The following is a 15,134-nucleotide window of genomic DNA, read 5'->3' on the forward strand; positions in this document are numbered from 1 at the left end:
TTGGTAAATACACAGAAAAATCATGTTTTAAACAATTATTTTCTATGAAATATGAAGGATAAAAGAAACAAATCTTGGAGTTTTGTCCACTTTTGATTAATGAAATATATCTAGAATGCCTACAGTCTCTCCAAATATATTGAATTTATTTTCTACATAATTCCTTTAAAGCCGTAAAATACGGGAAAATGCTCATCAAGTAAATTGTGACGTCATAATGGTTCTAGCACCAAAAAGACAGTCTGGAATCATTTAATAGAAGTTGACCTTAACTGTGGGAAGTTTACTACATTACATGGTTTTTTTTAAAAGAAGACAAACAGAATGAGACAAACAGGTACCACAATTTTAACCGCGACAAGCTAACGTATAAGGGATCAAATTTGAAGACATGAAATTACGATTTGGCGAAGAAATCTGTCCAAATCAGAACGAGTCGATTCGCAATAAGAGGGGGAAATTAATTATTTCACGATTCTAGCTTTGCTTTTCGTGTTGTCGTGTAAAAACTTTTATTACTTGTCTGATATGTAAAATATACAAAGTTTAAACATTAGGACGTTGATGCATTTTTTCATTACTTGCTGAAATACAATGAACAACATTTACTTGATATGAACATTTATACATACTATAGTTAATGCACTTCATTTCACATCAAGTATTTTGTTTAACATTATTTTCTAAACTAATGAGAATTATTTTCATTAACATGAAAGTGTTAATTATATTGAATATTCACATTTGATATTTTCAATGCTATTCATATTTCAGATCGACTTTTCTCACAATTGCTTAATCACGTGTCTGATATTTCGTAAATTCTGAGTTTGATAAAAATATACAACATAATGAAATACAAATACGTAAAGGACAGTATTTCAATGACGAATGATAACATGATAATGACATGAAACCAACAAAACGAAATTATAGCTAAATAACAACTTTAAATATATACATATAATTTTATTTATATCTCTCTCACATACACACAGCAATATGATATTGTATGCTACCGAAAATGTCCGTCTGTTTTTTTTTTTTACATTTAAGCCAGGAACAAACCACGTACATAGTTACAGTATATACATATTAAATGAGAATGATGGAGTCAGTTGTCCCGTTTCTGAACACATTCAAAAATAAAACAATAACGCATTGAGACAGAGCTACGATTTACAGTTACATGGGAAACTATACACAGCATTTTATCTGCTTTTTCATCTCGCCATTCAATCTTTATAAATATAATTATGATGATAACCATATTTTCTGAATTATTGTAAACACAATACAATATGAATTTTACAAGCCAGCGTATTGAAATAGTATTATTTGGAGCTTCATAAATGGATCCGTTTCTGGGTCTTCCTCTTTGTTTTCTCTTGATTGTAGTAATCATCTCATCGCGTATTTTTATCTGAGCTTGATCTAGATAAACACAACATAACAAAGTTATCCGTACATATTTGATTTTTATTTTGAACCTAAATGCTATATCGCTGATTCTTACTTTTTGAATAATTTTTTGCTTTCAACTACCTGTTCTGTACATGTATCTTTGAAAACAGAATAATACCCCCCCCCCTCAAACTCTCTTCATTGATGCGTACGTTGTTAAAAGCCCCTTGCTTGGAGGAAAGTGTAAACTATTCATATTTGTTACGTGAATTTTACACAATAAGTAACTTAGAACAAAATTAAACACTTATGCAAAATAATAGATTGACAAGCGTTTAAAAACTTTATTCTGACATTAATTTTGTTTCAATGTTATTGAAATACAAACATTTCATGTGATTAAAAAATATAAAACCAACCAACCGTTCAGGGATTCGAACCTATTCGGTCTCTGTGATTTTCCCACCAGCTTATAAACCACTCGTTGTATCTAGACACGATAAAAATGGAGGAAATTTAAAACAATGGTCCTAGGTATTTGGGTTTTTTTTTGCAAAAAGTTACTTTTTTAAATACAACAATCGGAAATAACAGTTTGTAATAATGTTTTTGACTTTTAATGTTAACATCAGATGAATTTTCTTTTAAAGGGAAGGTTGTTTTTTTTACAATAATGCATGTAAAAAAAAATTACGCCAAAATTTTTAAATTCATTTTTTCCACTTCTTCTGCAAGATCTTTTGGGAGAGTGTTGCAGGGGCAGCAACAAATTCTTTCTACAAAAGAAAAAAATGAAGGTTCATATCGACAACACCTCCCTCCTGAAAATATTAAAAGATCAACTATTCACATATTCCTTTCTATGAACCTATAGAAAAACAAAAAACGTTCTTTCTGTGCGAACTTTTTAAGGACGTCTTTCTCAAACGTAAATAAAGGTAATAAACAACAATGTTGAAAAGTTCACCGGAATATGAACATGGTTGGTACATGTATCTGATCAAATTTTCTGAAAATCAATACAGGCTTCACAGGACCTGATCACGTAACCAATCATGTTCTTTTAATATGCTATTTATTTTTTAAATGTACATAATGATTTGACCTTTAACATCATAGCAATATAAATCATTTATTCTTTGAGGCTAACAATGTACCAAGTTTGGTATATAAAATACTCATCTGTGATTTGTTAAAGCCTACAATTAGATTAACTATTTGCGTATATCCCTTCAACTATTTTTAGAATCGGTAGTACAACAAAGCAGTGCCTTTAAGTAAAATATTTCCTATACTTGCAGAGAGAATATATATTTATTGGGCGCCTGTAAAGTGCGAAACGAAATTGAAACGAAACGAAACGAAATCAAACGAAACGAAACGAAACCAATCGAAACGAAACGAAATCAATCGAAACGAAACGAAATCAAACGAAACGAAACCAAAAATCGAAACGAAACGAAACGGAATTTAAACAAAACTAATATCAATTTTGACTACATAAAAGTGAAAATAAATTCATTGAAATAAATTTTTGAACCATAAAATATAACTACCTGTATGTTTCAGATTGGCGCTGTAAATTTTTAAGCCGATTATCCGAAATTTGCAAAAACTATATAATAATGTAAATAAGTGATGTACATTCCTATACCTTTTAATGTTTCTAATTTGTTTCATTAAATGATAAAAATGATATTCAGACGTTTAGAGAGAGAGAGAGAGAGAGAGAGAGAGAGAGAGAGAGAGAGAGATGCCTTAAAACTTATCAGCGACATCACATAGCAAAGTATATACGCAAGTTTGGGAGAGAGAATGAAAGAAAGAGAGAGATAGAGATATGAGGATGATACTAAAAGGGACATTCTAACATCAATTTTCTTTCTGTTGATTTGAAATATTGTAAAAACGAAACGATCGAATACAATGTGATTTAGAGCATACTGGTTGGTTACCAGTTTCTAACATATAATAAGAATTGTTGTTATATGTATAGCATGAATTTGGACGTCGTTATTTGACAAAATCAACTTGTAATATAAAGATGATTATACTGTAAACGTATTATAAAACTGTTTACCCCTTTGGCTATGTATTCTATTTTGCGTTTTAGGCGGAAAACGGCGTCCGCAAAATCAAGTACATTGCCAAATGTAAAATATATAAGTAGATAAAAAGGTAAATTCAGAAATGCGCTAAATCAAATCCATGCTAACTTGTTGAAAAAGTATATTCCGCCAAATATTGTACACCCTAAATATAGTGCGTTTACAGTATTTACGGACACATTCCAACTACGCGATTTTTTTTATATCGATATGAAATATTGTAAAAATGATTCAAATAGTATTATATCATTATGTAAATAACTGATGTACATTCCTATACCTTTTAATGTTTCTAATGTTTCTAATTTGTTTCATTAAATAATATATATTCAGACGTTGAGAGAGAGAGAGAGAGAGAGAGAGAGAGAGAGAGAAAGAGAGAGAGAGAGATGCCTTTAACCTTATCAGCGACATCACATAGCAAAGTATATACGCAAGTTTGAAAGAGAGAGAAAGAAAGAAAGAGAGAGAGAGAGAGATGATGATGATACTGAAGGGGACATTCTAACAACAATTTTCTCTCTATCGATTTGAAATATTGTTAAAATGAAACGATCGAATACAATGTGATTTAGAGCATACTGGTTGGTTACCATATCTAACATATAATAAGAATATTTTTAATATGTATAGCATGAATTTGGACGTCGTAATTTGACAAAATTAACTTGCAATATAAAGATGATTATACTGAAAACGTATTAAAAAACTGTCCTTAGTCCTTTGGTTGTGTATTCTATTTTGCGTTTTAGGCGGAAAACGGCGTCCGCAAAATCAAGTGCATTGCCAAATGTTAAATATATAAGTAGATACAAAGGTAAATACAGAAATGCGCTAATCCAAATCCATGCTAACTTGTTGAAAAATTATATTCCGCCAAATAGTGTACACCATAAATATAGTACGTTTACAGTATTAACGGAGACATTCCAACCACACGAATTTTTTATATTGATGTGAAATATTGTAAAAATGAATCAAATAAAATGTGCTTCGGTGTGAAAGGGAGAGAAAGAGGGGATTATGTTTGATTTAAGGTAATACACAGGAAAAAAAAACCCTCTTTGTAATTGCAAGTTAATTTTGTCAAATTACGACGTCCAAATTCATGCAATACATATTAAAACAATTCTTATTATATGCTAGAAACTGGTAACCAACCATTATGCTCTAAATTACATTGTATTCGATCGTTTCATTTTTACAATAATTCAAATCCATAGAAAGAAAATTGTTGTTAGAATGTCCCCTTCAGTATCATCATCATCATCATCATCATATCTCTATCTCTCTCTTTCTTTTTTCTTTCTCTATCTATCTCCCAAACTTGCGTATATATTTTGCTATGTGATGTCGCTGATAAGTTTCAAGCCATCTCTCTCTCTCTCTCTCTCTCTCTCTCTCTAAACGTTTGAATATCATTTAATGAAACAAATTAGAAACATTAAAAGGTATAGGAATGTACATCAGTTATTTACATAATTATATAACTTTTGCAAATTTCGTATAATCTGCTCAAAAATTTACAGCGGCAATCTGAAACATACAGGTAGTTATATTTTATGGTTCAAAAATTAATTTCAATGAATTTATTTTCACTTTTATGTAGTCAAAATTGATATTAGTTTTGTTTAAATTCCGTTTCGTTTCGTTTCGTTTCAATTGGTTTCGTTTCGATTGGTTTCGTTTCGTTTCGATTTCGTTTCGCACTTTACAGGCGCCCTGAATCCGAACATTAACATTACCGCCTATGGAGGATGCATAAGTGGACTTTATCTATCTCCAAGCTTTTTCCACATGAAACACAGAGAGAACATTTTAAAAGACAGCGGTTCTACGAATAAATAAAAAATGGATGCATAATCTAATTTAATATTTGGATTGAAAGACAAAGAGTTGTTTTTTTTAAAACATAATCGGTTTACCATTGGTGCTTTGAGTACCCGAGTCTGTCGAGACTGTTGAACTTACAGCCACTCTCGTACTCGTAGTCGTGCTCGGTGGTTTACTTGTCAATAGAATATATGTATATAACACTGTGCCGGAGAATTATGCCAGTTTGAATAAAAGCGAATGCATAACCTGGTTTTATATTTAAATTGAAAGACGGACAATTGATATTCTTAAAAATATGATCGGTTTACCATTGGTGCTTTGAGTACCTGAGTCTGTCGAGACTGTCGAACTTTGAGCCACTCTCGTACTTGTAGTCGTGCTCGGTGGTTTTCTTGTTGAGTCTGAAAAAATATCATGCTTGTAATAATATGAGCTTAAGGTAATGATTCATACCCTACCACATAAATAAAACGCCTACAGAATTTTTTCAAATTTCTCAAACATGTATACGTATCTGGGTATATTTTATCAAGTTTTACCCAGCTGGCTGGTTCATCGGTATTATATAACCTTGGACAGTTGCTAAAAATAAAATCGATTGCGGAAAATGCTGCTATTTTATATATTAAGAATATTAACCTAAGGCTGAAATTTGACTTTCCAATATCATTTTTGACCTATATCCTATGTAAAATGACCAAATTTATATTTCAAAACAAATACTTTAATGGTACACTTGCTTATTTATTAAAAAGTAAGTAAATCTACTTAAAAATGAGATGAAAATTAACAATTTTCAAAGAGAATTTAATCTCTTACAATTTTATTTACCTATAAAATTCGCTTAAATAATGATAATGTTTACCCATTAAGGCTATAAATAAATAGACAATAAAATTACCCTTTTTAGGATCCCAATAGACATATTTTTGGTAAAATTCACTAAAATATATATTTTGAAGAAAGTTCCATAGAAATAAAACTTTGCATAGTTTTATCATTTCATCTCTCTAAGTATATTTAGCTTTTTGATAAAAAAGAAAACATAACTGAACAAACCGCTGATCAATCTGTATTATATAAATCACATAAGGTCATAAGATGGATTTGTTTTAATACCGGTAAGTATTATGGATCGAGATCAAATACCCGGAAGATGCTAATTACCTGATATGCTTGCCAGACAAAACTTCAATTAAGGTATATTTACTAGTTTTAGAGACTATTCTAAAAATGAAATAACTTTTCTTCAACGTATTATTTTAATATTATAATTATTATATCTAATAACAATTTTTGGGGAAAATATATTCATGCTCGTTGCTAAGCGAATTGAATTTATATGATATTGCTTTATCAAGTACGGCAGATTATTCCCCTTTGTGTATTTATCTCCCTTATTGCACTGGAATCAATCTCGGTCAGGATTTCATTTTGAATGTGTATATATAGTTCAGGGATTTGTTCAAAGATTTGGATTAAATTCAACCTAACTGCTTAATGATGTTTATACCGGAAAAAAATATGCGGTCTTTGTTTTTAAAAAAGAATACGCAACCGACACAACCCATTCATGTTTTTATTCCGTCGATTATATAACAAGAGGCCAATTGGCCTTAATGGTCATTTGAGTAGCATATAACCTATACACAAACTTGTCAAGGAGTCTCATATATGCATTTTATTATCAGGTTTCATTCTGGAGTAAAAAAAAATTATAAATTTTTAATGAGGACCAGCTCCCTGCCTGAAATCTTTCAAAAAGAATTGTGAAACCTATAATTTTGACGAAAAACTTAAAGATCTGGTCTACAAAATCATGAATTCAGTTTTCCTTTCAGGTTTGTGGGAGTAAAGAAGATATTGTTTTAACATCATATGCATTAACACCTATGCATACATTTTGGCCCTGCCCTAGAGTCAAAACCCATATTCCAAGGGACAAGAAAATTAAAATCTCAGTAGAGGACTTCCGGGTAAACATAATTATAAGTCAGTTTTTATACAGATATGTGAGAATAGAGAAGAAATTTTTTTAACATTATATACATTAACACTATATTGCCATACCCCCCCCCCCTCGTGTCATGAACCCCTGACCCAGGGAATAATGAATTTCACAATTTAGGTAGAGGAGTAAGTGGACATCATAACCATGCATTCAGGTTTTTGCCCAAATGTGTGGGAGTAGAGAAGATTTTTTTAAGATTTAAAACATTTTCACTATATGGCCATATCCCCTCCCCCCTTTCTAGAGCCTGAACCCCTAACAAAGGGGCCACGAATTTCACAATTTTGGTAGAGGGCTTCATGGACATTATAACCAGGCATTTAGTTTTTTAACAAATATATGAGAGTAGAGAAGAAGATTTTCTAAGGTTTAATTCATTTTTACTATATGGCAACATTGGCCCCGCCCTAGAACCTGAACCCCTGACCCAGGGGGGATGAATTTCACAATTTTGATAGAGGGCCTCATGGATATCAAAACCAGGCACTCAGTTTTTAACAAATATATATGGGAGTAGAGAAGAAGATTTTCTAAGATATTTAATACATTTTTATTATATGGCCATATTGGCCCAACCCTAGAGCCTGAACCCCTGACCCAGGGGTCATGAATTTCACAATTTAGGTAGAAGGCTTCATGGACATCACAAGAACGCATTTAGTTTTTAACAAATACATATGGTAGTAGAGAAGAAGATTTTCTAAGATTTGATACATTTTTACTATACGGCCATATTGCATATTGGCCCCACCCTAGACCCAGAACCCCTGACCCAGTGGCCATGAATTACACAATTTTGGTAGAGGGCTTCATGGACATCCAAACTATGCAACCAGTTTTTTTCCTCACATGTGTGGAAGTAGAGTAGAAGATTTTTGAAAAGTTGGCTTTTTTTTGCATATTTGGCCCCTCATATTGCGTCCCGGGGGTGGTAGAGCCATGAATTTCACAATTTAGATTCCAATGCCAAACATCAAAAATGGTAATAATCAGCCTTGTATTTTTTAAGAAGAAGTTAAAAATGTAAAATTGTTAACACACGTCGCACGACGCACGAGGCACAACGACGGACGAAAACGGGTAGCAATAGCTCCCCTGAGTTTACTCAGGTGACCTAATAATTGGTTGCAGTTGTCAGCATTTTTAATAAATTTGTTTTCAAAATTTTTTTAGGTCAGCTTGGTTTCTTTGTTAAATAGATCTACTCAATTAGATCGGGTACGGACAAAAACTAATAACGTGTGAATTACAACAGAAGTTGTTTTGTGACTTATGGATAATTACCTTAAGCAATTGATTAATTAACGTCAACTTAATCGTCTGTATATAATTAATCATTTAAATCGAAGCGTCTACAGGTTATGTCTGAGAGAAAGAATACCTACCCTCATGCTAACGCCTCAAAACACTGAAATGTGAAAAACTTTAACATTTTATTTTATTTCTCAGCTATGTATCTTAGTGCAAAGTGTTTTACATTTTTCAGCATTTCATTTAATTCATAATATTAAGGTTTTTTGAAGTTGAAAAGACACTTATGGTCTAATTTAACCAATTTTTTGGAGGGGGATTTTTTTGGTTGTACCAAATCGTGCGATATATATAAGAAATGACATATACAACGGAAATCATTATTATACAGAATTTTTTTTAAAACGTATTTACACTACTATAACAGGTGTGACGATCGTATTTCCTAGATATCCGTTTAAGATAATGCCTAACGCTAACAGTAACTCCACACTTCAAATTTCGATGTAAATCAGAAATCGCTTCATTATTGCTAATTGATTTAACTTTAAAGAAGAGTTCATGTTTCATACAATAAATTTAATTCTTTGTGTTTTTCTCTGTTATCTGCAGTCTTTTGTGTTGTTCGTCATTAGTTAAAAAATGATTTTCAATTTTATTCTAAATTTTAAATCAATTGCATGAAAAAAAGTTGATTGAAAGTATAAACGACAACGTAGACTGTAAATCAAGTGGTTTTAGGCAGCTTATCGGAAATTTCCACGATTCGATAGTCCACGGCATCGTGGGCAAATAGGTCACGGATGGATAATTCCCCGAGATTTTCGTTTGTCTCGACGCTAACTCTGGGGTCCGAGATCGCAATATGTGGATTGCCTTTCTTTACATCTCCTATCCCCGTTGAATACTTTTTCCATTTAAACTAGATAAAATTTTGTTACGAATTAAAACGTTTTCTCCATATTTGGCTCAATGCAATCGTCAATGTATATGCATGCATAAAAAACGGATTTTTTTTTTAAATTTTAAACGCAGAATTTTTATGCGGCACACATAAACTTGTCCCTCTTCACCCTACAGTATGAAAATAACCCTGCATGATGAACTTTTATTTCAGAAACAACTGTCTGGGCTGAGGTATTATAAATTATCAAAATTCTAAGCAGAGCGCATTCTAAAATTTACAAAATTGATATTAACACAGCCGGTAGTATTTTTATAAATAGAAACAGAAGAAAAATTTACCTCCGAGAATGAAGCAGGAACGTTGTAAGTTGTTCCGATTAGAACTATTTCAAAAATTGCTTAAAACGTAGAGCTATTTGAATTTAATGTTAAATACTTTCGGTAATATAAAAACACAGTCATCTCAAACCTGTACAATTTGTCGGTTTTAAATGTGTCATGCATGTCCTTAATAAACGGAATAATTATAAATTACCGGTATATGTATTAAGGCAACCCTTTGTACCTTTCAATAAGGTTGCCCCCAAAAAAACATTTTATTTGTATTCTATTCTATGAAACTGACGAATTGCTTATCTAACTGATAAAATCAAATTTTTAGCTGAGCCCCACACTAGGTTAAAGTTCCCCCTGAAATATCAGAGATCGTTATCAACAAGTCACGAGTTTTGTTTCAACTGGATAGACTGTGTATGAAGTTAAATAAACTGGGGCCTTCTAAATACTTTGCAAAACATGTATTAAACGCTTTCAATCTTCATCGGTAAAAAAATCCCAATTTCGTAATAAATGTAATATAATTCAAGAACATGAACTCAACGTATTTGCATGGCCTGTGCTCCGACTTCAATACAAGGTAAGTTAAAGGCGTTTGATATAAAAGCATAAAACATGAATTTTCTCATAAAGATTTGAAGGCTTCTGCCTTTTCTTTCAATTTTATCATGCATCATGTTTTTCCATTTTCATGAACCTTCTCCCGTTTTTTGCACAAATACCTTTTGTTTTAATCATGCCTCTTTTTGTCAAGTAATTCAACATATTTCAACCAGGGAGTCAAATATAGTAGCAGAAAACTGACGTTTATCACTCCTAAAGAACATAGATCCAAGAAATCTTCCTATGGTTTAATGAATAGACACGTCATATATGTATCTTGGGGTATGAAGGGGGTTGCCCTATAGTTGTGCAATAGGGTTTTAAAACTTTAAAATTTCATATACAATATTCCCGAACTTTCTTTAGTTAGTGCAGGTACAACGTTTTGCATGTCTTTCCCTTTTCTATAGGAGAGTGTTTCTGTGCCTATATAAAAGCAGATTCACATCTGTTATTACAATTCACTTCAAAGAGGAACAGTTTGTATTTTAATAACATGATCGGTTTACCATAAGTGGAGTCTGTCGAGACTGTTGAACTTAGAGCCACTCTCGTACTCGTAGTCGTGCTCGGTGGTTTACTTGTTGAGTCTGAAAAAAAGTTATCATGTTTGTAATATAATCAGTTTAAGCAATTGATTAATAAAAGTCAACTAAAACACATGTAAATGTAACTTAAATAGATGTACATACATTTAATTAATCAATCTACAGGCGAAGAAAGACCCTAACCAACCTTTATGATACATTGAATTGTGAAAAACTTTCATCTTCCACTTCTTACTATTTTAGGTAGGTATTTTTGTGCAAAGAGATTAACGATTTTTTTAGCATTTTTTTTTGTTCTTAACATTCGATTTTTTAAAAGTTTATCAGAGAAATATGACACATTAGGTGTCAAAAATATATAAGGAAATTTGTACAACACCTGTGGCAATCGATATTCTTAGATATTTTTTAGATGATGCCTAACACCAGCATTAACTCTGTGGTTTTTTTGTCTCTCAGTTAATTCGATATACAAGGGCATGCTCTTCGTATGAACAATTTCTATGGCAAGGCAAGCTACTGAAAAACACGTCGATAAAACAGGACTATCAAAGGTCTCGTCTGAAGTCATCTTTCCGTAAGTTCTATGGTCGATACAACGATTTTGTCAGCACATACATTTTTCCACTGGGTCGCATGCTGACTGATTTTTCATACTAATTGTTAGACTTTAATTAATCACCGAATTGTCTACGGACTTTTCCGGGTTATTTCCCGATTACGACAAAAAACACACGGCGGGTGTGACCGGTCAGGACTGGATGCTTACTCCTCCTAGGCACCTTATCCAACCTCTATCTTTTTAGAGGTCCGTGTTGCTCTGGTTTAGAATTGTATTTCGTTTATGGATTTTTGAGATGGTTGACAGTTTATTATTGTCATATTTCATGCTTCAAACTTCGGTGTAAATCAAATTTGCTACATATCAATTGATTTAACTTTAGAGAATAGCTGATATTTCGCACACAAATTTAATTCTATGTGTTGTTTATACTTAGATCAAAATAATTTTACATGAAATTCCAAACATAAATCAAACCATGAAAGTTTTACCAACAATGTAGACTGTATATGTAGTGGTTTGTGGCAGCCGATTAGAAAACTCCACGGTGCAAGAATACTCCCCGGCATCGTGTTCAACAATGTTCCGGATGGATAATTCCCCGAGATTCTCCTTTGTGTCGACGCTTACTCTTGGATCCGTCGCCATCGATGCAGTGCCTTTCTTCACTTCCGCTATCAACGTTGCCGATTTATCCCATGTGAACTAGATAGGTACAGTAAACAGTTCTATGTGTTCTCTAACTTTGGCATAACACAATCGTGTATTGTACACTAGTATGCATGCATCTACGAAAAATGAAAAGATAGAAAAAAAACAGAAATCATGCTCAGGGTCAAAGATACTCGTTTCTTCAATAAAAGTTTACCCTGTAGTGAAATTATAACCCTAGCTGCAGGGTGAACTTTTATTTTTACAAAAAGTGCCTGTACTCAGGCATTATATGATAAAATGATGCAGAGTTCATTCTTAAATGAATGAAATTTTATTACCATAGTGGATCATGTCTTATATACTGCATATAGAACGAAAAGAAAATTTACCTCTGAGAAAGACTCAGGTATGTTGCAAGGCAGCTTGAGAGTTGTTCCGACTAAAAATTCTTTAAAAAGATCAATATATAAGGCTCAATAATTATTTGGCAATATATAAATGAACAGTCGTGTAAATCCTGACCAAGGATGTCAGTATTATATATATATATATATATATATATATATATATATATATATATATATATATATATATATATATATATATATATATATATATAACACACTGTGCCGGATAATTTTGCCAGTGCAAAGGTGGCATTTTTGAAACTGTCTATGCATATTGCATGGTTCGAAAAATTTAAATACGTCATTTGTAAGACCATCTAGTTGAAACAGTTTGTAATCAATTTTGTCACGTGTATTGATGTATTTCACATGCATTTTTCTTTAAATAATTTTACTTTTGAAGGTTGAAGTACCATATTATATAAACAAATGCTTATTTTAAAAGAACCACAAACAAATAAGATGTATAAATAGTTTTTAAAAATCTGACAAACCCTAGGGAAGTGTAAAAAGTTCACAATTACGGGATTTTTATCATCAAAGGTTAACGACTCGTCGAGTTTCTTTTTAATGTTTACCCAGCTTGCCACATCGTTTACGTAAGCGGCCAACCTAGTCATTTCCGAGAAAAGAAATCTGCAGTGTTGAGCAAAAGTCTATGATTTAATAGAGATAAAACCACAAAATCACAAGCTCTGTTTCTAATTTAATTCTTACATAGTTCAATTACCTATTCATTTTTCTTTCAAAATTGAGTATTTTCTAATAAAATTTTATAGGATAAAAAGATTTAATAAACAATTGATAGATCCCCAAAGTAGGTTAAAGGAATTACAATTTTGTTTTTTATTCAAGTCCATGACTAATGTAATTCGTTTGTACTGTTCCTTGTTCAATTTACATAAGAATTATTTAAACTTCAAGGATTATAAAAAATAAGAACATAAACGACCGATATCAACATTAAAAAACACATGAAATTGTTAACACTGAAACAAACACACTTATATTATATGGAAAAAATATTGAAGATTTTAATTTTCTAATAACAGTATGAGCGACAATAGAAAAGACTGGATTACATTAAATTGCAGAAACAAACTACACATGTTCCCAAATTTTATGATTTTATTAAATGACCATAAAATAAAATTAAAAAGGAATTTCACATACCTTCCGCCTGTGCATGTATAACAAGCCCGAACACAATTGCAAGCTTTCGTAATGCTCTGTACTCCATCGTAGAAGTAAATCAACTACTGATGTTTCGATTACGGAGAACAGGTCTGCGTCTACGGAAATGAGTCATAACGAGATAAGATCGTACAGACGTAGATGAAGATTTCCCGGGCGTCAAAATAGCATTTCAACAATGAAGCTTTTTTTCTCACAATTGCTTAATAATGTGTCCGATATTTCGTAAATTATGAGTTGGACAAAATAGACTAAAACACTGTCTTTCAAAAAAATACGCGACAGAATGAAATACAAATAAGTAAAGGACAGTTATTTCAATGATGAATGATGACAAGCTAATGACATGAAACCAACAAAAGAAATTTTATTTAAAAACTCAATGTCAAATATACGTGTATACATATAATTTTATTTATCTTCCTCTCAAATACACAGCAATATGATATTGTATGCTACCGAAAATGTCCGTCTGTATTTTGAAATTTAAGCCAGCAACAAACCACGTACATACAGTATATATACATATTTTATGAGAATGATGGAGTCATTTGTCCCGTTCCTGAAACACATACATACAGATATAAAACAATAACGCATTGAGACAGAGCTAAGATTTACATGGATATATGGCGTGTATAATGGGGAAACTATATGCAACATTATATCCTCTTTTTTTATCTTACAATCTTATTTATTCAATCTTTATGAATACAATTAGGATGATGACCTTATTTTCTGAATTATTTGTATCACAAGATAATATGCATTTACGAGCCAGCGTGTTTAAAATAGTATTCTTTGGAGCTACATGAATGTCCCTGATTCTGGCTCCTCGTTTGAGTTTTCTCTTGATTATAGTAATTATTTCATTGCGTATTTTTTTGTAAGTTTGATCTAGAAAAACACAACATAACAAAGTTATCCGTATATGTTGCATTTGTATTTTGTCACTATTGCTTCCTCGCTGATTTCTACTTATTTGTAAATTTTTGCTATTAACTACCTGTACATGTATCTTTGAAAACGGCTTAATTTCTTAACTCACCCACACCCCAACTTTCATTATTAATGCATACGTTATTCAAAAGCCCCTTGATTGGAACAAAGTTAACAAATCATGTTTGTTACGTGAACCTTACATTATAAATAACGTAGAACAAAATTAAGCACTCGTGCAAAATTATAGATTAACATAGTGATTTGTATACATCATACGTCTGTTTAAATCACTTTATATCGTTAATAATCTTTTTCGATGTTATCGAAATACTAACATTTCATGTGATTAAAAAAATATAAAACTAATCAACC

At 31.8% G+C, this 15,134-nt stretch overlaps 1 protein-coding gene across 2 annotated transcripts; it reads right to left on the bottom strand.

Moving 5' to 3' along the window:
• Positions 1-521: 521 nt before the first annotated feature.
• On the bottom strand, positions 522-13,908 carry LOC128178641 (uncharacterized). Of its 2 annotated transcripts, XM_052845885.1 has the most exons (9): positions 13,800-13,908; positions 12,609-12,667; positions 12,057-12,270; positions 10,965-11,045; positions 5,657-5,749; positions 5,438-5,548; positions 2,099-2,180; positions 1,828-1,894; positions 522-1,434 (listed from the first exon to the last, which is right to left on the bottom strand). In XM_052845885.1, the coding sequence occupies exons 1-8, from the start codon at positions 13,864-13,866 to the stop codon at positions 1,831-1,833; spliced, it is 771 nt and encodes a 256-aa protein (XP_052701845.1). In that variant the 5' UTR covers positions 13,867-13,908; the 3' UTR covers positions 522-1,434; positions 1,828-1,830. The 2 variants fall into 2 exon arrangements, with proteins under 2 accessions (XP_052701845.1, XP_052701844.1); XM_052845884.1 differs by lacking the exon at positions 5,438-5,548 and having other exon boundaries at positions 525-1,434; positions 5,675-5,749.
• Positions 13,909-15,134: the final 1,226 nt, after the last annotated feature.

This window comes from Crassostrea angulata, chromosome 3 (assembly GCF_025612915.1).
Source record: "Crassostrea angulata isolate pt1a10 chromosome 3, ASM2561291v2, whole genome shotgun sequence".
Classification (NCBI taxonomy): Eukaryota; Metazoa; Mollusca; class Bivalvia; order Ostreida; family Ostreidae; genus Magallana; species Magallana angulata.

Excerpts from the sequence above, each read along its gene's own strand:
- LOC128178641 (XM_052845885.1), bottom strand. The coding sequence starts at position 13,866 with ATGGAGTACAGAGCATTACGAAAGCTTGCAATTGTGTTCGGGCTTGTT. Across the intron at positions 12,668-13,799 it reads TATACATGCACAGGCGGAAG|AATTTTTAGTCGGAACAACT; the intron begins GTATGTGAAATT and ends ATCTTTTTAAAG. Across the intron at positions 5,549-5,656 it reads AGGTACTCAAAGCACCAATG|TGTTATATACATATATTCTA; the intron begins GTAAACCGATCA and ends TCTCCGGCACAG.